General features: G+C 52.3%; 5 protein-coding genes across 5 annotated transcripts; 3 read left to right on the forward strand and 2 right to left on the reverse strand.

Annotated features, from left to right (window-relative positions):
• Positions 1-6226: 6226 nt before the first annotated feature.
• Positions 6227-14246, reverse strand: J4E87_001175 (uncharacterized protein; the record flags this gene model as incomplete). The annotated part of the gene is made up of 2 exons (XM_049372822.1): positions 6227-8728; positions 8784-14246. 2 exons carry the CDS (start codon positions 14244-14246, stop codon positions 6227-6229), a joined length of 7965 nt encoding a protein of 2654 aa, XP_049237480.1.
• A 310-nt stretch (positions 14247-14556) lies between these two features.
• Positions 14557-16230, forward strand: J4E87_001176 (uncharacterized protein; the record flags this gene model as incomplete). Its single annotated transcript, XM_049372823.1, has 2 exons — positions 14557-14570; positions 14619-16230. The coding sequence occupies 2 exons, from the start codon at positions 14557-14559 to the stop codon at positions 16228-16230; spliced, it is 1626 nt and encodes a 541-aa protein (XP_049237481.1).
• A 1012-nt stretch (positions 16231-17242) lies between these two features.
• Positions 17243-20423, forward strand: J4E87_001177 (uncharacterized protein; the record flags this gene model as incomplete). The annotated part of the gene is made up of 2 exons (XM_049372824.1): positions 17243-19936; positions 20364-20423. 2 exons carry the CDS (start codon positions 17243-17245, stop codon positions 20421-20423), a joined length of 2754 nt encoding a protein of 917 aa, XP_049237482.1.
• Positions 20424-20450: 27 nt separating this feature from the next.
• On the forward strand, positions 20451-21516 carry J4E87_001178 (uncharacterized protein; the record flags this gene model as incomplete). Its single annotated transcript, XM_049372825.1, has 3 exons — positions 20451-20457; positions 20757-21181; positions 21259-21516. 3 exons carry the CDS (start codon positions 20451-20453, stop codon positions 21514-21516), a joined length of 690 nt encoding a protein of 229 aa, XP_049237483.1.
• A 700-nt stretch (positions 21517-22216) lies between these two features.
• Positions 22217-23960, reverse strand: J4E87_001179 (uncharacterized protein; the record flags this gene model as incomplete). The annotated part of the gene is made up of 3 exons (XM_049372826.1): positions 22217-22405; positions 22462-23682; positions 23742-23960. 3 exons carry the CDS (start codon positions 23958-23960, stop codon positions 22217-22219), a joined length of 1629 nt encoding a protein of 542 aa, XP_049237484.1.
• Between the last annotated feature and the right edge of the window lie 333 nt (positions 23961-24293).

The following is a 24293-nucleotide window of genomic DNA, read 5'->3' on the forward strand; positions in this document are numbered from 1 at the left end:
TCCAGAAGCCGCCACCCAGCCTGACTGATTACCCCGCGAACACGATCTGATGTCAATACCCTCACGCTTATCACACTGCAGCCTGTGCGATGTCCGGATTCGAGGTAGCTGGCGTCGTACTCGCAGTGCTTCCGCTCGTCTGTAAAGCTCTGGAAAGTTACTCCGCGGGTGTAAGAAGACTAGACCAACTTACAGGAGGCATTCGCTGACAACAACATTCTAGTACTCAATCATCAAAGCTGTGACGAACTACAAGTTGCAGTATGATGAGCTGAGCATCAAGTTCGAATTTGCATACACGATGTATCGTGCGTCTTGCGAGCAGCTGATTTCTCCACTTACGATCTCACCTCAGGAAAAGGAGGAGCTGATCGAACATCCGGACTCGGAGAGGTGGAAGGATCCGCATCTACATGAAGAACTGAAGAGAAGGTTGGGACTGCGGTATAACAAGTATTTGGCGGCGACGCAGATACTGCAGACAAAGGTAACTACTCCTGCTGCGTCCAATGTTACCAGAACTGACCTTAGACAAAGGTGAATAAATTGAAGAGGAGACTGCAGTTGAGTGACGATTATCTGGTAAGTTGTTCCATGATTGTTTGTCTCGTTGCTAAGAATTAGCCATCTTGGATCACAAAATCAGGAAACCAGCTCATTGAAGATGAGACAAAACGGACGAATTTCTTCATTCGAAAAGGGTTATCGGAGATATACCAACTCAGGCGCTGCCAAGCCATCATCGAAGACATCAGCAAAGAGATTGAAAGTATTGGTAGCTTTGTCGACAACGCAGTCAAGCTGGAGACTCCACGAAGAGAGCAGCAGGCTCAGATCGACTCCACGCACTGGTTGGTTGTTCGTGACCACGCGAAGCGTGTATTCAAAAGTCTCGAATCCCGGTTATCGTGTTCTTGCTCTTGTGAACACTTTCACCAAGCCAGTCTGCAGCTACGCATCAAGAATGACACGACTCAAAGCGGCTTTCGAGTAAAATGCATTCTTTCCCTTGAGAAGAAACCAGGACGAAATCCTTTGCCTCCTTGGAAGTGGCGTGACATTGACATAGAACCCGAGCGTGTCGATTCGTAAGTACACAAGCGAGCCGATGTCGTTGGTATGAGATAAAGCTCATGCATAGGCCAGATTACAAGGACAGTTCGTAAGATTGGGCACGCCATCGGTACGCTTTGCAACCTCGGCCTCGTCTGCTCCCAATACGTCGCCCACCCGGTCTCCGGCACTGAAGTCTCAGAAGACCTATACTGCACCAGAGATACGTGATATCTGCCATGCGCTCAAAACTCCTACAAGCATAGGGTCGTGTATTGGTTATCTGAACGACGATCAATGGAGATTTCACATACACGAGTCACTGCACTATCATGAGTCACGGAACACACGGGCGATAATGTCTTTGGGGGAGATAATGCGCAAACGGCTACAGAACGGTGTATCTCCCAAGGAAAAGTACGTAAGGTCAGCTTTCGTTATGGGTAAATGGTAATAACAACAACTAGAATAACTGTGGCGCTACAAATGGCTGTGGCAGTATTGCAGCTTCACGGCACACCGTGGATCGGCTCCGACTATGGACAAGACTCTGTATTCTTCCCTACAAACGTGTCTAATCCAGACATCCCGTTATTCGAGCCAGCCTACGTATCACGAACTTTCATCACCGTCAACACGACGAGTGCAAGTCTTCCTGTAATATCTGAGGGGAGAAAGCTAGCTAGAAATCCGTTGCTGTATGGGCTTGGTGTGTCGCTTATGGAACTAACATACGGCCAACGATTGTTAGCTTTGGCCCTACCTGATGAGCTGGATTCAGATGGAAACGCGATACCCACAACCGAGATGCTCGTCGCAGCAAGATTGTTAGGAGACATCCAAAATCGTGAGCACGATAGATTTGCGCTGGCGGCTGCGTCTTGTGTACAATGTGATCTCGGGTACCCATTCAACTATAGCTTAGATGACGACAAATTTCGGGCCAATTTCATTGAGCGAGTTATTACGCCATTGAAAGAGGACTACGATGCGATCGCTCCAGGAAGATGAAGGGGGAGTCTGGTAGAGGTTAAACATATTGGATGAAAAAGAGGTTCGTTCAATGAGTAAATGTGTTCTAACTTTGGACCTTTCCCATTGTTGATGTGCTCCATGCATTAGTATCTTCAAGCGTTGTAAAGCTATATATAGTATGATACAAGATTCTCGACTGGTTAGTATCCAAAACCACAGCGCTATCGCTAATGATTGCACTTGCCTGCCAGCTACATTAGGATACATAGGCTGAGCCACAGGAGTAAGAGTGCTGGTCACATCAGTCTATATACTGATATGGCCTACTCTTTACCATATGGCGACTACTGCGTATGCTACATGGTGCTGTAAAGCCTTCCCGAGGTCGAGGCTGACTGACATATGATTGCCCTAGACCGAACGCAGCCTAGCGCAGCCTGATCCCGTCATGCCCCCGCCTTCAGCCTTCCTACTCTCAACACCTTAGCTGAGTAGACCTATCGATGGCCTCAGTCGCTACCGCAACTCATCGCGATGGTTTCCCGACTCGCAGACCTCTATGCTTCTTGTCATGGCTCTTTCCAGGCCCTATTATCCGCTGTTCGTTCCCCGAAGCGTGACATAGGCAATCAGATGTCGCCCAGAGATGTCGAATCGGAATTGGACAAACTCCTCCTATGGGCGAACAATGTGGGAGCCATATACTCTGGGGACTTATACGAGATTTCTCTCGATTACCGCTTACGCAAGTCGCCTTTCTACCAAGAAAGGGTATGGCTACCACCTGTCGCTCTCTACCACAACCAAGGCTTACCGTAAATAGGTAGTGAGCTTTCTCAACAGTCTGAACAAATATGTAGGTAGCGTTGTATTCTTATATTCTCTATGATCCTTTCTCAGAGTTTCCGATGTTCGAAATCTCCTACGCCAACAAATTCCCGTGCTATCTTTGTCATCTTTATCGGTCAGCGTGGTCCTTTCTATCGTTAATGCCCAAGCTTACGAAACAACATCAAAGCTCGTGAGAGGTAAGTAAACTGGAAATCGGCGCCTCAGCCTACTCGACATTGACACTACCAGCAACTCAGATAGCTCAAAATGAGACGAAGCCTTTCGAGGAAATGGTGGATGTTAATCTAAGTGTTGAAGCTATTGACTCCACAGCGAGCTCTGGCACCATCTCTGACCTAGATTCTGATACGAGCGAAGAACAAGACGAGCAGGCAACTAAACGGCATTCTGAAGGTTTGGATGTATCCTCTTCAGCTAGAAGCAACAATCTGGAGCTCCCGAAAACGTTGGAGTTAATACGTTTCATCATCAACTGTTTGTACAAGATGCCTATTCGACGCCCAGCCGCACTTGAACGAATCACGGAACGGATCTCGACCCAATTCGCGCCATATCAGCAGTATGATGCGCAATTCGTACGCGATTTGCATCCCGAACTCGATCCTACAATAGCCGCTCGACTTGGGCAACTCGTATCTCTCAGAAGGCAAATTCTGGCTTATCAAGAAAAGCACAACCAGAAACTTCAGCCAGAGCGGGCACAGAATGGCCTCTCATCTAGACCCATGGTTGATGTGAATCCAGGTACAGAAGCTGTAGTTTACACAATACCCCCCTCTGAACAAGCCTCTGGGATCTCACGTCCATCGAAAGCCACGACTCATCAAAGTCTTTCTGATCGCCCCGACTTACAGAAGTTCGACTATCCCCCTTCTATTGCATCTTCACATCATTCTCGGGCATCCAGCTACGCGATCAACAGCATAGGCCTTCCTGTACCTCCAATACCGAAGAACGTAGACGGAACTCCGCTTACCAATTTCCTCTGCCCCTACTGCAACATCATACAATACATCAAATCGGAGAGGTCATGGAAGAAACACGTCCTACACGATCTTCAACCTTACGTCTGTACCTTTTCCGGCTGCAGTCTTCAGGACCACTTTTTCCTGAGCAGAAACTCGTGGTACTTGCATGAGACTCAAGAGCACCGCTGTGTCTGGCACTGTAACGTCGAAGGGCACGGCATATACAAAACTCAAAAGCTTTTCATGGATCACATGTTGCAGAGCCATGGCACCAAGCTTTCATGGGAGCAGATGGCCAACTTGGCACCTATGTTTCGGCGTTCCGACCGCAGCTCTTCGGGAAAATGCAATTTGTGCTTCAGGAAATCTAAAAGCCTTTGCGATCATGTCGCTCGTCATTTGGAACGAATCGCCTTGTTCGCGCTGCCGCGATTATCAGATAATGAGGCGGACTCGAAGTCTTCACAAAACCAACAGTCTCTGGAGGCTTTGCTCAGCGATGATGGAAGTCGCTCAGCATCAGCGAAGCATCAGTCTAGCGATGAAGACAGTGGTTTGGAATCAACCAGCCAGGCATCCGAACCAGATACTGGACCTACGCTTGACCTCTTCATAGATGGCGAAAAGCTGCCAGAGGTGTCTGACTACCCTGTTCCAGATTCTGAAGATATCGATTGGGGTGTCATCACCACCAAATCCCCTCAGGCTCATGAGTACGATACGAGGCCTGATGCTTCGCCCGAGAGCCTTCTGGGCCGATATTTTCCGGACACAGTGTCTCAGGTTCCGGGCGTGCGCTTCACTGAAAAGGACATACGGGAAATCGCGGCACTGTTAGAGCTATGTGCAAGAGATGCATGGAGTCACATACCCAGGATATACACCGTGCTTCGGATGATCGGCCAACTAGACGCTATCGAGAAATTCATGGAGGAAGAAATCACCGATATCTGGTTTCCATTCGCTCAAGTTGACCTTCAGAGGGTTTTTGCAGGGGAACCTGCTCAACTGAGGTTCCTGGGAGTCCAAGAACTTGTGTACAACAATAATCAAGTCTCCGGTATGTTGGGTGTGATGGGAGCGAAAGGGGAGCACTGCCACCTAAGCGACGAGAGCGAATCACATTTGAAACCGGTTCGGGTGCTGGATGATGTATGGACCGTGGTTTTTGAGAACCTTCCGAGCATGCGTACTCAATCAGAGTATATGCGGGCATCCGTCCCTAGAGGCAAGAAATACGGCTCAAGGAAACATGGCATGAATATGTTTGCCAGAGAGATCTATATTTTGGAAGTTGTAACTTCGGACCACCCTCATTTTGTCGACTTTGTCGGAAGTAAGAGAACTTGTGAGCAATCATAACTCTTCAGATACGCTGACCGATGTGACCAGGCTACACTGACGTCATTAATGCGGGCATTATCATATGTCCTGTCGCGGATCGGAACCTGAAAGACCTTCTCGGTAATACAAGAATCGAAGACAAACGTTGGGATTTACGTCCCTTTTTCGGCTGTCTGATCTCTGCACTAGGGTAAGCGTCGTGTTTAACCGTAATTGTTAAATCTGGAACCGCTAACAATCTCATGCACACTTTATAGCTTCCTACACCAAAACGGAATTTGCCACAAAGATATCAAGCCCTCGAATATATTGGTCAGCGATAGTGCAATCTATATCACTGGTCTCCGCCAGGCTACTATTTACGAGCCAAAGGATGATCAAACCACGGCTTCTGGACCCATGATTGCAAGATCGACATTCTCACCAGCCGAGGTGATTTATGAAACAAGTAACTATGCCGCAGACATTTTTTCGTTGGGCTGTGTGTACTTGGAGATGTGGGCAGTGCTGAGGGAAGCAAGCAAAGATCTGTCAGAGCACATGGCTGGCCGCAGCTATAGTTCAATAGTCGACGATCTCGAAGCTTGGATCGCTCGCACGGAGGCCCGTCCAGGCCCACCGTCGGACAATCTACCGATCGAATGGATCCGGAAAATGCTACAGCGCGACCACACGCAGCGACCGACAGCGCAGGCCCTTCGCAGCATGATTCAAAAAGCCAGTGCGGAACTCGATGCAAAACACATGTTCATTGGACAGTGTTGCCTCCATGAACCCAAGGAAACCGAGCGCGCTGCGCCAAGTACCGGAGACGACCGACAGGACGACTGATTACAAGACTCTCCAAGCGTACCCGAGAAGAGTGCGTATAGTAATGAAGGGTATCACATGCCATTTGCAATCTACCATCTGCACTAATCCTACTCTCAACGTCTCATGCAATGCTAAACTTTTCGTACCCCATATCTGCACCCCAAGAACGCCATGGAAATGCACACAAAACACCCGCACCCACCCAATCGCATCCTACCAGACTACCACCCCTGCCTCCTCCCCTTCTCCCCAGCACTCCTCGCCTTCTTGTTAACCCTCTTAACATCATGCCGCCTCCTCTTCTCCTTCATCACCTTCTCAGGATCCAACACAGCATCCACCTTCCTCTTGCGCCTCCTCTCCTCCCTCCTTTCCCGAACACCGCGCTGCACCTCCGCCATAACATTAAGATACTCCTGTGTACCCAACCGCTTCTGCAGCGTGTTCATGACCTCGCGCGCCTTATCCGACAGCGCTTTGTACGGGTCTGTAGGCGGGTTGTTGTTGGAGGTGGGAGCGAGCGCGGCGCTGGCTTTGGGGAACGTGGCGTCAGTGGAAGTTAGGGTTGAAAGTGTGGTGAGGAGGTGGGGGAGGGATGTTGAAAGTGGTTCCAAGGGGAATTTCGCGGCGATGGTGTCGAAGAGGGACATTATTGTTGTTTTTGCGTTCATGGTGGATTTGTCTTTGCGGACGATGCCTGAGAGGCGGATCATGAGGCGGTGGATGGCTGTTGGTGGGGCGTCTTCGGTTTTCTCGGGCTTCTTTGTTTCTGGTGGAGGTGAAAAGCCACTGAAATCGTCTTCGTCATCCACAGCTGATGCGGCGCCGTTTGTTGGGGCTGCTGCTTCTCCTGCTTCTTCTTCGTCGTCGGTCTTCTGCCAGTGCCATTTGGCGTCGTTGACAGCGAGGCAGCGCGCGAGGAAGGCGATGTTCTTTACGCTTTGCATGCAGAGTTGTTCTGAGACCTCGGGATTGAGCAGGTTCCTCAGGAAGGCGTTGCAGAGCTGCGTCATGCTCTGCTCTGTTAGTTGCAAACCACCTGATCCTTCCAGAGGCAGAGCTCCAAGACCAGTGTCCTTATTAGATACACCCAGATGGGCAAAGTATGTACCCAACAGCTCCGCAGCCTTGAGCTTAACCCACAAGTGTGGGTAGGTTGCGCTGGCTTGCACTGCGGTCCATAGACTATCCTTGTTCGATGCAAACATAGTGTCGGTGTACTTCTTGCAAATTTTGGAGAGCAGAGTAAGAGAGTAGTACAACAACTCCCAGTCGTCTTCGTCGCGCCGTGTCAAGCACTCATCGATCGTTGCGTCCAGTCGGTCAAGAACGTATGCCACCTCCTTTGGTTCTTCCTCTTCCTCCATTGCTTCGAAGTAGAACCCGAAACACTGGATACCAAGACGCTTCAGGCCAACATTGTCGTCCTGCTCCAGCCAGGTTTTGAGGTCAGCCGCGAAACTTTGTAATCGTTTGTCGTTGGCATGTTGGAACAGCCTCTTGATGAGCAAGCTGGCCATCTCTCGGCACTTGCTAGAGTCGTCGTTCGCAACAGTGTTGATCAACGGGAGGAACATGATACCATGGTACTCGTACTGTGTCTTCTCGGGAAAGCGAGGCAACGCCTTTCCAATGATGAGATCGAGCGCCTCCATGACTGACTGCCTTCCTTCCACATGCTCGTACCGGAGGTTCTTGAGGAGGAATTCAATCTGCTTCTTGAAGCGCTTCTCGCTCTGCGTGTAGGAGGTCAAGAATTGGAAGTAGTGCGAACGGGCGATGTCGCGCGCGGATTTCGTCTGATTGGTGATCATCATTTCGGCTACCTTGTCCATGGCTTCGTACATCTCAGGAACATCAATGTGACGGTTCATGACAGCCTTGAGGAAACCGAAAGTGACACCTGATCGATCTGGCTCGTCCAGATCGGGAATCATGCGCTTGAGGAGGTGACCAACGTCTCTTTCCTTGATCGGTACGTTTGGTCGCTCGCGTAGCACCGCTGAGACTAGCTTCAATGAGGCTTGCGCAAGCTCCGTGTTGGACGACAGTGCGCCCTTGATGGCGCGCATCGCTTCGTCGATGTACACGGGGCAGTTGGTGTCCAGCTCCGTCATTGGTACCTTGATGATGGTCGAGAGAAGGCGCACAGCCGAGACCTGAACTTCTTCTTGTCCTTGTACCATAGCATCGCCAATGATCGGAAGGAAGCCAGCCAAGTTCTGGGGAGTTTGAAGGTCTTCATGTTTGCGGAGCACAGTCCGAAGAATATCCATACCGAAGCGGATCATCTTGAATAGATAAGAGTTGGTGCTAAGTCTCGCGCCAGACTTGGCCGCTCCACGGTTGTTGATTAGATAACGCTTGTTCTTGGGGTCGATCTTGGCCTTCTTCTCGGTGGTCGTGGTTGCAGCGTAAGCCTCCTGGATGAGCTCATAGCAGAATACCAAGATATCCCTGTTGTTCACCGTGGGGTTCTGAAGGACACCGAGTCCGATGCGTCGCAAAAGCTCGTCGATCTTTTGAACCATCCTTGCATTAAGCTTCTCGATCAGAAGAGACCTGATCGGAAGCACAAGCTTGATGATATGCGCGGGGGTGGCACACCGTGCTACAATGTCCATGGAATCGAAAGATTTGCTGCTCTTCACCTCCTTCATCTTAGAGATATATTCTTCAGCATCCTTCTCCTGACCTGCAGCGCCGAAAGTATCGTCCATGATCTAGATACTACGTTAGTTTGTTCTCAAAGTGGATACATTCCTTTGGATTACTTACAACATCGACTAGCTCCACCAAACAGTAATCAAGATCACCTGGGTTGGTTTGGTCGGCGAGCTTGACCAGAATAGTATGCAAAGTGAACGACAGAACGTGAAGCTGGTAACCGCGTTGAAGCGCAGTCCGCAAAGCCTTCAGGATGAAACCCACGTAGCCAGGGCCCAGTATCGTAGCAATATCACTCAGGGTGTTTCTCGACATGTCGCGAGCTTCTTGCGCGCGGCTCTTCAAGATGTAGCAGATATCCAGAAGAACGCCCGGCAAGCGTGTCTCGATCTCGAGTGGCGGTAGGATCAAAAGAATCTTTGCAATCGCGGTTGCAATCGGCACACGTAGACTGACGGTAGCCTCATCCTTCTTGTGCAGGAAGTTGGTCAAGTCGGGCAGGAAGTTGCTGATCAGATCGGTGCTAAGTTTTTCCTGTTGTGGGAGCGTCTTGGCCAAAGTCGATAAGGGCTGATCAACCTCCATAGCGTCCTCAGCTTCCTCGGTCTCGGATGCGCCTTGAGAGGAGGGCTTAGCAATGTAGCCTTTGGCACGTCCTGCTTGGTTCAAACCGTCCATGAGACCTGCGATCAATCGGATGATAGGCTTTTGCAGGTCTTCCTTGCTTGTCAGGTAGCCGATGTAGCGTTTGAGTAGGGAACGGAACTGCGGCCACTCAAGACTCTCGGTCAAAGATGTAAGTGTCTTGATCGTCTCTCCCAGAAGGCTGTCCGCAGCCTCGTCGTCACCCTTGTTGAAGACGAAGTGCTCGAGGAGTGGTATCAGGATGTGATAGATGTTGGTACCTCGCAGGTGGGACGCGTGGGTGGCCAGACGGCGCAAGGCTCGCAGTCGTCGATGACCCTGGATGTGCAAAATGTTGCCAAAGAACGATGCCTCGTCATCTTCTGAGAGGAGGACATGCAGATCGGCTACGGGAGCCCAGTCTGAATGTGTCTTGACCAGATGTTCCAGGACGGCAAGGTATTCGACCCGCACAAGCTCCGAGTTCTCCCGCATACCATTCTGAATCCCAGGTAGGACTGCAAATGACACAAATTCCTTGAACTGTTCGCTCGACGCGACCTCGCTGAAACGACGTAGAGATAGTGATGCATTGACTCGAATGCTGAGCTCGTCGTTGTCCTTGATGAGATACAGCATGTTGTAAACTAGAGGCTTCCACTGTGTGAGCGTGTATGATCGATAGCTTTCTTCGTTTATGGCATTGAAAGCTTGCGAGCGGCGTTCAAAGTCTGGTTCATCGAGGCGTCCAGTAGCGAATGAATTCAGATCATGGCACAGCTTTGCGATTACTGTGAGATCGCCGTTGGTGTCGGAGAGATCCTGGAGAACATCGCAAAGCAAGCTTCGGGCTGTTCGATCCTGAACGAAACTGAACATAGGAGAGATGGCATCGTAGGTTGTGTCAAAGAGTTCAATCAAACTCTGGCTATCACATCGCTGGATAAATTCATGAAGGATCTTGAGTAAGCCAAGCTTAGTACGTGGGTTGACGCGCTTTGAAGGCTGGCGAAGCAAGAAAGTTGCGATTTCGATCATGCTTCGGGATTCCGTGGCACCGACTACATGAGGCGCTAGGTCTGCCACCGTTTGTACACCGGCTTCGAGCACTTCTTTACCGGGGCTTTGGCGAAGTAGTTGACCAACTCGGTGGAGTATCGCAGTTGAGTATGGCTGGATGATATCGGTATGGATACGATTCCTGAGGAGTTTCGACTCTGTCGTCGGTGTCTCATCTTCTTCAGTGACAAGAGAAACGATGCTTCGAACGATGTCGTTCAAGACAAAGCACTTGACCTCGTCCTTAGCCGATGGTACCTCCAGGCAGTCGATGATCTTGTGCAGAATGGCAGGGTTGAGTTCTACCAAGAACGGAGCTGTCCGGCTTGATTTAGACCATGCCGCGAACAATCGGAGTAGACCTGAGACGGACTGGGCTGTCTCAATGGGCAGCTGCTCGAGCCTGGGCTCGACCATCTCCTTGACTAGAACACCTGCGTACGGTTTCCAGTCAAAGTCCGGACAGTTTTCAAACAGCCTACCCAGGATCTGCAGCGCCCGCTGCCGGATAGTCTTCAGTAAGGAGGTCTTTGTCGCTCGACCTTCGTCATCTTCGCTTTCGCTTGGTCTTGACAGTTCTCGCGATGCCTTGATGGCTGAGTATAGAATGGGATCCACGACGATTCCGGCAAAGGGCGCGAATGTAGTTGCAAACGTACTCAGCAAGTCATCAAGTAGGTTCAACATTCCCACCTGCTTTCGCGGGTCTACCAGCTCTTTCTGCAGCAGCTCTTCATCGACCGCGGAGTCTTTGAGAATTGAGATGCGACCTAAAGGCCCGAACGCGATCTGCAAGAATTGGCGTATAGCGTCATCTCCGAATCTGGTCTTCAGGCCGACGAAAACGGCCTTCCTCTTCGACTCCAGACCTCGCTTGCCAGCTATGACTTTTCCGTATAAGAGTCGCAGAACAATCGGAAGTACTTGATCGACGTCGGTATCCTGCAGCTTTCCTTCGCTGAGGAAGATTGGTAGCTCGTCACGGAATCGCTCATCATCAAGCAAATTGAGCAGTTGTTCTTGGTGTTTGACAATGACTGGATCTTTCCACGTGAGAAGTGCCTTCAGAGCGGCTTTCTGGATCTCGATGTCTCCGTTTCCTAGTAAAGCAAGCAGAGCTTCGCGAACCTCGTCCGTACGGTACAGGACCTTGGGGTTATTGAACTTGGCGAAGATTGAGAGCATTGCTTTCTGGTCTTTCCTTGACCAGCGATCCTGCAGAATGGCATCCGTATCTTGTTCGGGATTGGGCGCATCTTCAGGCTCCGGTGTGGCCTGGTTCAGTGCCCAGTTTAGCAGCACGGGGACAAGAAGGCGAGAACGCTTCTCCGCGATGTGTGGCAGGGAATCCAATACTCGGAGAGCTTGTGTCCTGCTGAAAGGATTGTGGAAAGGTACTTCGGCATGGTTGTCCTTGAATAAAGTCTCCAGCTGTTCCTCAGTACTGTCAGCCTGTGACTGCACATTGGCCACACGCTCTTGCAGCTCCATGAGGTTGGTGCACTCGAAGTCTGTGGCGTAGGGTCGCTGTGTGGATTCCGGTTGAGATGCGTTCGTGAAACTTTCGCTGGCATCGGAAGCACTCAGCCATTCAAAAACATGTTGGGTGACGAAACCCTCGCCCTCTTTTGTCTGGCAAATGGCCTTCAAAGCTGCGCAACTGTCGTTCCAGACCGAAGCTAGTTTGACGTGTAGCAATCCTAGACAGAAAGCGGGTATGGCCTCCCCTATCCATTCATTAGAACATACACCTGGGTACAGTTTCGCGATTTGCCCTATGCGCATCGCAATGGATCTCTGAGTCTCTAGATTCAGTGGTGTCTGCTCGATCAGCATCGCGGTATGCAGTATGTCCTGATGTTCCTGGCTCTGCCCTGCAATGATCCGCAAGACTTGTATGGCTGTGAATCTTAGGTCATGTGATGGAGACCCCAAGCAGCGCATTAGTGTTCGCTTGAGAGGTTCCATGTGAGAGCCGGTAATGTCGACTTTAGTCTTCTCCCGCTCCAATAAGCGCAGGAACGCGCGCCAGAAAGCTAGAGAATGGCCATATACAGGAGATGCTTGACACAACGCAGGCCATAAACTTGTCGTCAAGTCATCACTGTCGCCTTTACTGATGAGGGCCTGAAACCCGTTGCCGGTGGCAAATATGTCTACAGTTTGTCGGGGCTTTGCGCTGTCGGTGTCTAAGGCGTTCTTGAGTAGCTCTGCAAGGTCGGTCATTATTCCGTGGGTCTTATCGTTTCCTAGACGCAGCGTATCTACAGCGAATAGCAAAGCATTGCAGTAAAATGTTTCGTAATCTGAATCGACATTGCCGCGTACAGACTCAAGAAGCTTGTCGAACGGTTCGTGTACGGTCACTTGCCATTGATCAGAAGCGTGTAGATCGACTTTCGCCAGCGCGCTGTTGTCGTTGTTGTCGCGCTTGTAGTAAAGTCGAGGGAGAATAGCGCAAAATTGTGATCCGTGCTCGTGTGCCTTCTGCGCGATGAACCTCTTGAAATAAGGAAGTAGCAACGTCCTGAATCTCTCCACCCCTAGGTCAGCAAAGAGATTGCAGAAGGGTAAGAAGTATGGCTCCCAGGGGCCACGGGTAAGCCCTTCAAGCAATTTTTCGTATCGTGTCGCTGCGCCAAGAGGACAGTATTGGAACACAACAGAGATGACCGACAAGAGCTCCCATGCATCAACGGAATCGAGTGTAGATGATTCCTTGGTTGAGTCAAGCAAATGACTGACCAAGCTCAGCACGGGTTGCCAGTCATCGACACGATCACCTTGTCGCACACCGCAAGCGACTAGCAGCAGACGAGACGAAAGGCCCACGTAACGCGTATCGGAAGATGTCTTATCGATCTGTGCGAGAATCACTTCAAGGAGTGGCGCGAAGTTCTCCGCGTCCGTGTGGTGGATAGCAGCTGTAATGACGCCAGTCACCACGGGCTCCAGAGGCGGGATCCGGAGTTGGACGTGCTCTTCGTTGTATGTCTCTGCTAGAAGCTCCTGTAGTATGGCCGTCGCGCTCGAGTGGAATCCACGTTGTACACCCTTGAGCGAGTCGGTCAAGAGGTACATGAGACCCTGCTGGAACGCGTAGTCCTTGCCCGACTCTTGCTGGTCCTTCAGCTGGTCCGATATGTGCTTGATGATTGTCCGGAGAGGCATCTTGTCGCGATGGTAGCCGGCGCCGGCTTTGCGGACGAGGAAGCTGAGCGATTCGGCGGCGAAACGGGAGACGAAGGCTTTCTGGCGCTCTTTGCCCAGCAGAGGCGACATGAGATCGAAGACCGGGCGCAAGTTGGGAACTAAGAGGCGCGAGAGGTACTTGAACAGCCATGCCAGACAGCCAAAAGCCCACTCTATGACCTCGACATCAGCATGTGTGGCTGCGAGATGCGACACCGTCTTGACAGCCTTTTCAAAGTACTTCTCGAACCGCTCGCCCATGTCGTGTGCCAGATGCGCCGTAAGACTTAGCAGCGGTTCCTGGCTGAACTTCTCGCCTTTTTCGATGTATTCTACGAGCAGCTGGAATATGCGGTCGCTGTGGTGGAGGACCTGCGGGAGGCTGTCGCATAGTGGCGCGACCTTGCGGGCGAAGGTGGTGAAGCCCTCGGACATGTTGAGCTCTCGCCACTCATTGAAGGAGTCGCGGAAGTAGGAGAAGGTGGATTCGAGTTCGGCATCGTCGAGGAAGGTGCTGCGACCGCGGCGGATGGGCTCGATCTTGAGCTGGGCAATGCGCTGGGTGAAGCCTTTGAAGACATGGTTGCGCGTCGACTCGGTGCCGCCCTTGACTCGTTTCTGGGGGCGCGCTGATTTGGCGACCTTGGATTTGGGCTTTGCAGCCGGCTTCGCGGTTTGGCCTCTGGACATGGCGGCCATGGTGTGGGGTGGAGTTGTGGTGGTGAGGGCTGCGGCTGTATCTTCACTCGATGATGCTCCACTAGAATTTCCTGGCGCTAACAAAAAAGCTGGACCCTGGCACCACCGAGGCCTCCGACGCGCCAATCACCCATACTCAACACCACGCGTCGCCAACATCAACCTATCGAAACATTCGCCACAGGCTACAGCAGCTGTAGGAAATAACGCGACGAGACTAAGCTTGTCAAGTAGCGAAAGTGCGCCTTTGGTCGTCGCTACTTCTATCACCACTTCGCGACCAGCTGCTTTCGTAGCTGCGTCATCAGCAATGGCCTCCAAAATGTAAGTGAATTGCGCTATCATAATATTTGGCTGTTTTGACATGTGCAGCGTTGTCGTTGGCGCCGTGAACGGCCAATTCAAGACAGTCTTCCAGAAGCTGGGCGCTTTACACGCGAAGAACAACTTCGCTTTCGCCATTGTCGCAGGCGATCTCTTCGCAGGGTCAGTCGAAGCTGAGGGCACAGACGCAGCCGATGTGCAGGCGCTCATCGATGGCAACATCGACATAGCATTGCCGACGTACTTTGCTCTTGGCAACCATCCCCTCCCACCAGCAGTCGTCCAGAAATTGGAATCATCAAGTGACGAGCTATGCCACAACCTCTTCTTCCTCGGCAAGCGGACGACTATGAAGACATCGGAAGGCATTCGCATCGTTTCGCTAGGTGGACAGCTTGACCCCAACATTGTCGTCGGCCAATCTAAAGACAAGTACCCGCCCTTCTACAGCGAGACGGATGCGAAGGTATTACGAGGCGCAACCACAGCAGATATCCTCATCACCAACGAGTGGCCAGAGGGCATTCAGAAGCGTTCCAAGGTTGAGTTCAATTCGGAAGTAAAACCGACAGCGCGACAGTGTATCGCCGACTTGGACGTAATACTCAAGCCCAAATACCACTTCTCCACATCGGGCGGCAACTTCTACGAGCGAGAACCATTCTTCCATGCGCCTAGCGACGAAACTGACAACCTCTACCCTGTGACCCGATTCATCAGTCTGGCTTCGTTTGGCAACCCAAACAAGCAGAAATGGATATATGCCTTCTCTCTCGAGCCATCGGCCAGCCATCCAGTCTCGCCGCCAGCTGGCTCTACTGCTTGCCCTGTGACACTCTCTGAGAAGAAGCGAGTCGCACCGGAGCATCGCGAACAGCATCTTGTCTACGATGATGGGAACCGCGGCCGGAGAGGTAACAAGAGGCGCAAGGGTGAATCCCGAGGGCCCATCACAGCCTCAGAGTGTTTCTTTTGTTTGGCAAACGAGAACATCGCGACACATCTAGTGACTTCAATCGGCGAGAACTCTTACCTGACTACGGCCAAGGGTCCCCTCCCAACCTCGCATACATACCCGAAACTCGGCTTCCCCAGCCACATGCTCATCATCCCCTTCACACATCAGCCAACGCTTGGCTCCATGGAAGAGGAGGAACGACACGCAACATACGCAGAGATGCAACGCTATCGACGCGCCATGAACAGCATGCTTAGATCTGTCGCGGATACCGAATATGGCTCCGTCACGTGGGAAGCCAGCAAATCGAGCTTACCACACACTCATTGGCAATATCTCCCAGTGAGCGCGGAACTCATCAGCAAAGGGCTTGTCGAGGCTGCTTTCAAGGCGCTAGCAGAAAACCTACACTGGCCAAAGTTTGAGAAACAAGATGTTGGGGATGGGTTTGAAGAAACCAGCGACTTCTTCAGAGTCCTCGTGTGGAATCCCAAAGATGACCCTGATAAGCAGACAAGCTACGTCATGCGATTTGATGAGAAGATCCGCTTCCACAACCAGTTCGGACGCGAGGTATTGGCAAAACTGTTGAGGCTCGACAATCGCGTTGACTGGAAGAACTGCGGGCAAACACAGGCCCAGGAAGAGCAGGATGTTGAGAAGTTCAAAGAAGCGTTCAAGGTTTTCGATATCGCTGCTTGATACCCTTAGTAACTGGCTTGCACATTCTACCCTTAAACCCAGAACCGACCACACAGGCACCCATCAACCATTCCGCCTACGAGTACGAGCCATCCAACAGGAGGAGAGAAGACTCTGGCTATATACTGCCTACCAACTTGGGCTTTGACCCCCCGCCTCTGCCATCGTACCCAAATAGCATGAATTTGTACGCATAAGTCTCGATTAATATGACAATGACCGACATAGACATCGGGGTACATCTGAGCGTTTTACGGCCTTTGTGATAGTAATGTGGTTCTCACGTAACCTCCACTTCGGGATCGACTCATGAGCCAAGTCTCCAAGGCCCGACGTCGCTGCGAACATACTCGAAACGGCAGTTCTGGCAGGAAGCTGTCCAACGCAGCACTAAAGATTGGCATACCAAGCTCCGGTCTCGCCAGGCTTATTCCCGAGCTGCCGAAATGTCTCATGTTCGTCGACACTCCTTGCGCAAATTGCATTGTTTCGAACAGCTTTCACTTCGCAGCATCAGCTCGAGAATCACAACTCGTGTATTCCAGGTTTTACGCCATTCACACAGCACTTCACCATTCTTGGCTTGGCACTTCCTCTTGAGGCTAACGGCTTTCTTCTTCCAGCCAAGACCGTCGCTTGGCCTCACGTGTCAGCTGAGATGGGCTAGCGTCTGGCTTCTCTCGGCGTTTCGGGAACGGAGGGCAGCTGCACCCGGCGTCGAAGGACAGCCGTGCTCACTCTCGCTGAAAAATCTGCCGAGCCCCGCTGAAACTCATTTTCCACCTTCGCGACTGCGCGAGAGGCCCGGGACCGGAGGGCGCTCGCTCCGTGGCGCAGTCGAAAAAACGTTGCAGCGTAAAAGCAGACCGTGCCCGGGCCGTGGCAGCAACATCTAATGTCGAATTGTAGGGTAACCTGGTACGGATATAGGAGCTTTACTACAAAAATGAGATTAATGGCCACCTGTGGCATCAATTCGCACATCTAACCTTCCCTTACCACACTTTCCTTCATGTCTGCACGACCATACCATTTGCGCACCAACAGGCTATCTAGTCCGCTTGGGATCGATGCCTTTCCCGTGGAATTCAGTTGGCAGCTAACCGCTAAGGAAGGCATTCATAATGTAACACAATCATCCTATGAACTTCAAGTCTCTACATCTCCAGCCTTCAAATTCGAAAACATCGTTTGGAACAGCGGGAAGACAGCCACAAGCAAGATTACATCGCTTACCGCCATCTACGCAGGCGACCGTGTGAAGAGTCGCACTCGGTATCATTGGCGCCTCCGCGTATGGGATCAATTCGACGAGCCTAGCGACAAGATCTGGGACACAGCCGAGCAAGCATGGTTCGAAACAGGGCTGCTGGAGCCGTCCGACTGGAAAGCGTCCTGGATCAGCGCTCCTGTGATGACATCAACCGGGAATTCAGTAAAAGATGGCAGAGTCATGTACCTCTCTAGCATCTTCCAGCTCGCACGAGAGCCAGCCCGAGGACGAGCTTACGCCACGGCTTGCGGATGGTACAAGCTTTTCGTCAATGGAAACAACGTCACCGGCACGGCGTTGGTACCACGCTGGACGCCTTTTGATCAGTTCACCGAGTACCAGACTTACGATATTGCGAAGTATCTGGAGGCTGGCGAGAATGTGATCAGCGTCGTTGTTGCGGATGGGCGATTCAGAGGTCAGATCGGCGTCACCGAAGGGCGCTGTCGTTACGGAGACCGGCTTTCTGCGCTTGTACAGCTTGAGGTGGATACAGATGACGGAGAAACTGTTACATTCTGTACCGACGAGACATGGCGGTGTCCAAAGGGCTCCATTGTTCGATCAGACCCCGTGTGGGGTGAACATACCGACTTCCGGATCGCTGACGAGTGGCTGGAGAAATGCGATGCTCAGTCTTCGGATCGTGCCGAAAAGGTCTCGGCTTTGACAAAGAAGCTAATTGCAGAGGAGGTCGAACGCGTCGAGGAAGTCATGCGCTTGCCACCCAAGACCGTACTTCTTGCCCCGTCAGGCGCACAAATAGTCGACTTTGGACAAAACTTTGCCGGCATTATGGCGATCAAGCTGCGCGGTCGGGTGGGTTCTAAAATCACCATGACCTATAGCGAAGTCCTGTCCAGCAACGGAGAGCTCGACATCAACTATCTGAAGCTTCCCATAGTTCCGCACATCGTACAACGGGACGTTGTAACGCTTGGAGACCACGAAGCTGACTTCCAGCCTTGGTTCGCCATCCATGGATTCCGCTACGCTGAGATCCGAGGCTTGGACTACGACCTGAGCCCCTCTGACGTCCAAGGAATCGTCATCGCGTCCAGCATGCCAACTACAGGATCCTTCACCTGCTCAGACGCCCGCCTAAACAAGCTCTATCAAAACATTGTTTGGACTACCCGTGGCAATTTCACTGACACACCGACTGACTGTCCGACTCGAGAGCGAATGGGTTGGACGGGAGACATCCAAGTCTTCACTCCTACTGCAACCATGCTATTCGACTGTCAGACCTTCTTGCGTCGGTATATGCGTTGTCTAGCTGCGGAACAACTTGCCGACGGCAGCATCCCATCATACATCCCCAGCGCTGGTTCACAGTTCAGCAGCCAGCTTTCACTCACCACCAAGTTGATGTCAGGATCAACTGGGTGGGGCGATGCTTCTACAATGGTGCCTTGGGCTCTGTACCATCACTACGACGACAACGTAGTCCTCTCGCGCCAGTACGACAGCATGAAGAGCTGGGTGAATAGCTTAGCTCATCGAGCACGAGACAAGATGAGCTGGAGAAGATGGTTCTGGTCCAAACTCGGTGCTGGATGCGGTAGCCTCGAGCAGTACATCTTGGACACCGGCTTCAGTTATGGTGAATGGCTCCGAGTCGGAAGCGGAGTTCCCACAATCATCAAAGACGTCTTGTTTCCCAGCGCCGCTATTTCCACCGCTTACCTCGCACACTCATCTCGTCTACTCTCCAACATCGCCAATATCCTCGGCAAACAGGATGACACAGGACATTACCTCACACTATCGGAGAGGACGGCTGAAGCATGGCGCACAGCCTTCGTCCGACAGAACGGTGCCCGCATCGCATCCGACTACCAAGACGACTACCTCCGCGCCCTAGCCTTCAACCTCATCTTACCAGAGCAAAAGCCCGCCGCTCTCGAACGCCTCGTAGAACTCATCGCACAAGCCGGCTACCACCTGAAAACCGGCTTCATGAGCACCGGTCTACTCCTCCCTGTACTTGCCCAACACGGCAGAGCAGACATCGCATACCGCGTCCTACTCCAAGACACAGTGCCCTCATGGCTCTACCCCATCACAAAAGACGCAACAACGCTCTGGGAAACATGGGAAGGCTACGACGGCAAAGGCAACGCGAAGATGTCGCATAATCACTATGCGTTTGGCACTGTGGCGTCATGGTTGCAGGAGAGTGTGGCGGGGCTGAAAGCTGTTGAGCCTGGGTATAGGAAGATTAGGGTTGAACCGTTGGTTGGGGGTGGGTTAGAGCATGCTGAGGCAACGCTGGAGACGCCGTTGGGGTTTGCGAAGAGTGCCTGGCGTTTGGAGGCTGGTATTGTGAGGCTTGAAGTTGTGGTTCCGCCTTGTGCGACGGCTGAGGTGGTGTTGGAGGGGGGGAAGATTGAGAATGTAGGGTCTGGGACGTATTTGTTCGAGTATAAGGTAAATTCATAATGGTCTGACTTGAGGATAGGGCTCTCTGGATACCTAGGTACTCATTCGGGATCACGTGTATCCGAGGGGTTCCGGCCGCCAAGACAGGGGGCGCAGAACACCGAAACTCAGTAATCCTTTCGCCAACCCATCTCAACTCTTCTGCACTTCCATCCTCACGTTTACTATTCCTTATCACCCATTCGCTCTCCCTCATAACCCTAAAAGGGATAACGCGCCGAACCGCAGGAAGCGCCGGTACGTTGTCGGAGGTTTCATATCGAGCCCCAATCAAGATGACGATCATCGCCCATGCCAATGCGCCCCGCCACCTATCACACCCCGCGATAAGAGCACCTGTGATCATCCGCGACTTTGCTTGCTACACAAGTCATCTTACCTCCTTCCAGTCAGGTCTACGCTACTATGCAGGTAGGTCGGCGCCGCGCTCCTTAGTAGGAAGGCAAACCACTCGTTGTGTGTCGCGGGCTTGTAAGCACGGCTGATCAGGTACACATCCCCAATGGGGGGTATGATGGGCGTGGTGTCGGTGACTTGGCCGTTACCTCCACCTGCCTCTTTCGGGGTCGTGAGAAGAGTAGCGCATTGGTATAGTATGCTGTGTGATGCGAAAACGGGGTGAGCGGTGCAAAAGCAAGGGCAAAGGGGTTTGGGAGGCGCGTGGTGCTTATCATTGGAAGAGACGATGTCCGAAGTATAACGCGCCGACTACGGCGACGGAGAGGGAGAGTATATAACCGCCTAGGAGCCTGTGTTGTAACGAAGGGACAAGTCAGAGATCATCAAGCAGCTCTACTTCGCAGCATAGCCTACTCCCTCACAAAAGCAAAGTCGCCACTCTTCCATCCCATCACCATGAAGGCCTCTATCTTCGTCGCCGTGGCCTCAGCCGCCCTCGTCTCCGCTGCCCCAACACCAGCCATCCTCGACGCTCGCGCTCCCCCCAACATTCCCAGCAAGTCGGCTGCTACCACACAGCTCGCTGGTCTCACCGTCGCCGCCCAAGGCCCGCAAACTGGTTACTCTCGTGATCTTTTCCCTCACTGGATTACTCAGTCTGGAGCCTGCAACACACGCGAGGAAGTCCTCAAGCGCGACGGCACAAATGTCGTTACCAGCAGTGCATGCGCCGCGACTTCTGGATCGTGGTTCAGCCCCTACGACGGCGCTACATGGACTGCAGCCAGCGATGTCGATATCGACCACATGGTGCCTTTGAGCAATGCGTGGAAGGTGCGTCTTCCTTTCCCCATCCCATCCACCTATCCCCCCCCCCCCTCTTCAAACCCCACATACTAACTCCCACCCAGTCCGGCGCAGCATCATGGACCACCGCCCGTCGTCAAGCCTTCGCCAACGACCTCACAAACCCCCAGCTCCTCGCCGTGACCGACAACGTGAACCAAGCGAAGGGTGACAAGGGCCCCGAGGAGTGGAAGCCTCCGCTAACCAGCTACTACTGCACGTACAGCAAGATGTGGATCAAGGTTAAGAGCGTATATTCGCTTACTATTACGAGTGCGGAGAAGAGTGCGCTTACTAGTATGTTGGCTACTTGCTCGTCGTAGGGTGACAGAGATAGGGTTGAGGGGGTTGTATGTAGGAATTCATGTTTATATTTTTAGACTGCTTGATCTGTGTTCTGCTGCTTGCGTGCTAGATATGCTGAGGAGGAGTTGGAGCACCTTCTGTAAAGTTTGGAGAGTGCTGATGATCTAGCTATATTGCGTTGTGGCGACGCGTCGAGACTGGAGTGAGATGGGTCAGGAATCTCGTGGTAATTCTCCAGGCACCCGCAATCGACGGATTCCATGAAGTTGCCTGATTCGGACGTGAAAGCGATGTGACGCTAGGCTAATGGGTACTGGTGGCTTGGCATCTGCGTATCGGAAACTCGGTTTCTGACTGAACCCGTGGACCGCACGCATGCATCTGCAACAAAACGCGATTTCTACATTAATTTTGTTTTCTATAATTTGAGAGCATGACAGATTCATTCATTTCTGTTTGCGCGCTCGTCTCTGATGATCCGATTGCAATGACTTTGAAAACAGATTCATTCACATGTGGTTATACAGATCGGTCACGCAATTTCGAAAGCTTGTGTTGAGATGATTCATTCGTCGTCTTTACTCGTGACCCTAGGGTATGGAGGGCACGCATTACTCCATCGACTACATCTTTCCTGAACAACAGAAGACAGCAAGCGCCAAACGACGCATTGCCTCCGCAGACTCGAAAACTTCGCCGTAGTAGGCGCGTCTCCATCTACGAGTCGTCGCCAATGTCGACGACGGTCTTCTTCCACTTGCGGGCGGGGACCTTGCGCTTGAACAGAATGTCGATCTCGCGGTAAGAGCGGCCCTTCATCTCGGGGAGGAAGAAGTATGCGACAACGAAGCAGAAGAAACCGGTACCGGCCCAGACGTAACCGCACTTGCCGCCAAGGTTGGCCTCCTGGAATGTTTGTTAGTAAAAGTTCGTGTTTAGATTCGAAGAAGGGTAGGACTTACGTCGGGGTTAAGCATGTAACTAGCGAGGAAAATGCAAGGAATGTTGACAACGTAGTAAGCACCACGTCCGATACCGGTAGTGAGGGGCCTGAGACGAATAGACGAGGTCTCTCCGATGATGACCCACGAAGCGGGAGCCGGTCCGAGAGTGAACAGAACAGAGACAATCAGACCCAGGGAAGCCTGGGCAAGAGAAGCTGCGTTGGAGACACCGACGGAAGCGGCGATACCGAGAGCGACGAGGAAACCAACGTTGATGAGAGATCCCCAGACGTAGATGGTGCGGCGGCCAAGGTATGTGGTGAGAATCCAGGAAAGCATGACGAAGATCATCTGGAGAGCGGAGGTGATGAGACCAAGGGCGAAAGCGGTGTTCACCGAGATACCAGCTTGGCGGAAGAAGTAGACGGCCTGGTTGGCGATGAGGTTACCAGTCAAGTTCTGAGCAGCGTAAACACCGCAGACGATGAGAGTACGGTAGCGGTCGGTGCCCTTGAACAGCTCCAAAAGACTGGGCTCCTTGATGGACTTCTCGAGATCGATAGTACGGCGCATCATAGCGACGGCCTCGCTGAGGTTGAGCTGGCCCTTGCGTCCAAGACGACCGACGGCCTTCTCAGCTTGCTCGAGCTTGCCCTTGCGTACCAACCACCAGGGAGACTCTGGCGCCAGGTAGATGAGGATAGCGAGAGGAGTGGGGAACATCCATTGAAGCGCAATGGGGATTCTGTAGGCGCTTGCGTCGGGCTTGGGGTTGTAGTAGTACGCGACACCGTTGACGATGATAGCACCGATAGCCCAGAACATTTGCAACATCTGGGTAGCCGGAGCACGGAGCTGAATAGGCGTGATCTCAGAGCAGTACGCGGGAGCGTTGGCGATGAAGATACCCCACGGGACACCCTCGAGAAGCTGGGAGACGAACATGATTGGGAGCGAGTTGGCGAAGTAGAAAACGAAGATGAAGCAGTTGAGAAGCATCAGACCGGAAATGGTCGCCCATCGGTATCCGATGCGGCTGGTAAGAGGACCAGCCAGGCAAACACCGATAATGGCACCAACGGGTCCTCCCATCTGAAGCGCTGATTGCCAGCTAGCCGCGATAATCTTGCCGTGTGGTCGGTCAGGGTCCGGGTGTGTGAGCGGGATACCGAATTCCTTCTCGAACGCGGGCAGAGCGATGAAGTTACCCATCAGGAAGACACAGTAAGCCTCCATGATCTAGAGACATTCGTTAGCAACCGCATCTTGATTATGAGGGATTTGAGCGAGGAGCTTACAATAGTGCAAGACATGATGAACGCCCAGAGAGCGGCCATGGGGTACGCCTTAACAGCCTGTACGACACCCATGTCATGCTCAGCAGTCTCAGCGTCCATAGCCTGCGTCTTGAACATAGCAGCCTGAGCCTTCTCGTCAAGCGCGACCGAGTCGTCAACATGCGAGATGGCCTTCTCGACGTGTACATCGCCGCCATATTCCTTGGGGACGTCACCCATCTTTGCGAAAGGGCTCTTGCCGGGGTATAACAAGAAAAAAAAAGGCAAAGGGTATCAGATCAGAGAAAGGAACTCTGGGCTGGCAAAGAAGACAAAAGGATAAACCGGGGAAACGTCTCCACCTTATAAACAGCACGGGGTGCGCACACTCAACGCGGGGCGGCTTAAATGTGACCTTGCAGCAACGGCATTTAGGCATGGTTAGCCATCTGGTGTACAGTAGTCACCCCCGGCGCGCGCTTGAACCATCCACCCACCCCTCCACATCTCCGAGCGTGCATTGTCTAATTCCCCAGAAAGATGGAAAATCCGTCGCTGGCGACTGGTGGGTCC

Source organism: Alternaria ethzedia, assembly GCF_023757985.1.
Source record: "Alternaria ethzedia strain BMP 0044 chromosome Unknown scaffold_2, whole genome shotgun sequence".
NCBI classification, from domain to species: Eukaryota; Fungi; Ascomycota; class Dothideomycetes; order Pleosporales; family Pleosporaceae; genus Alternaria; species Alternaria ethzedia.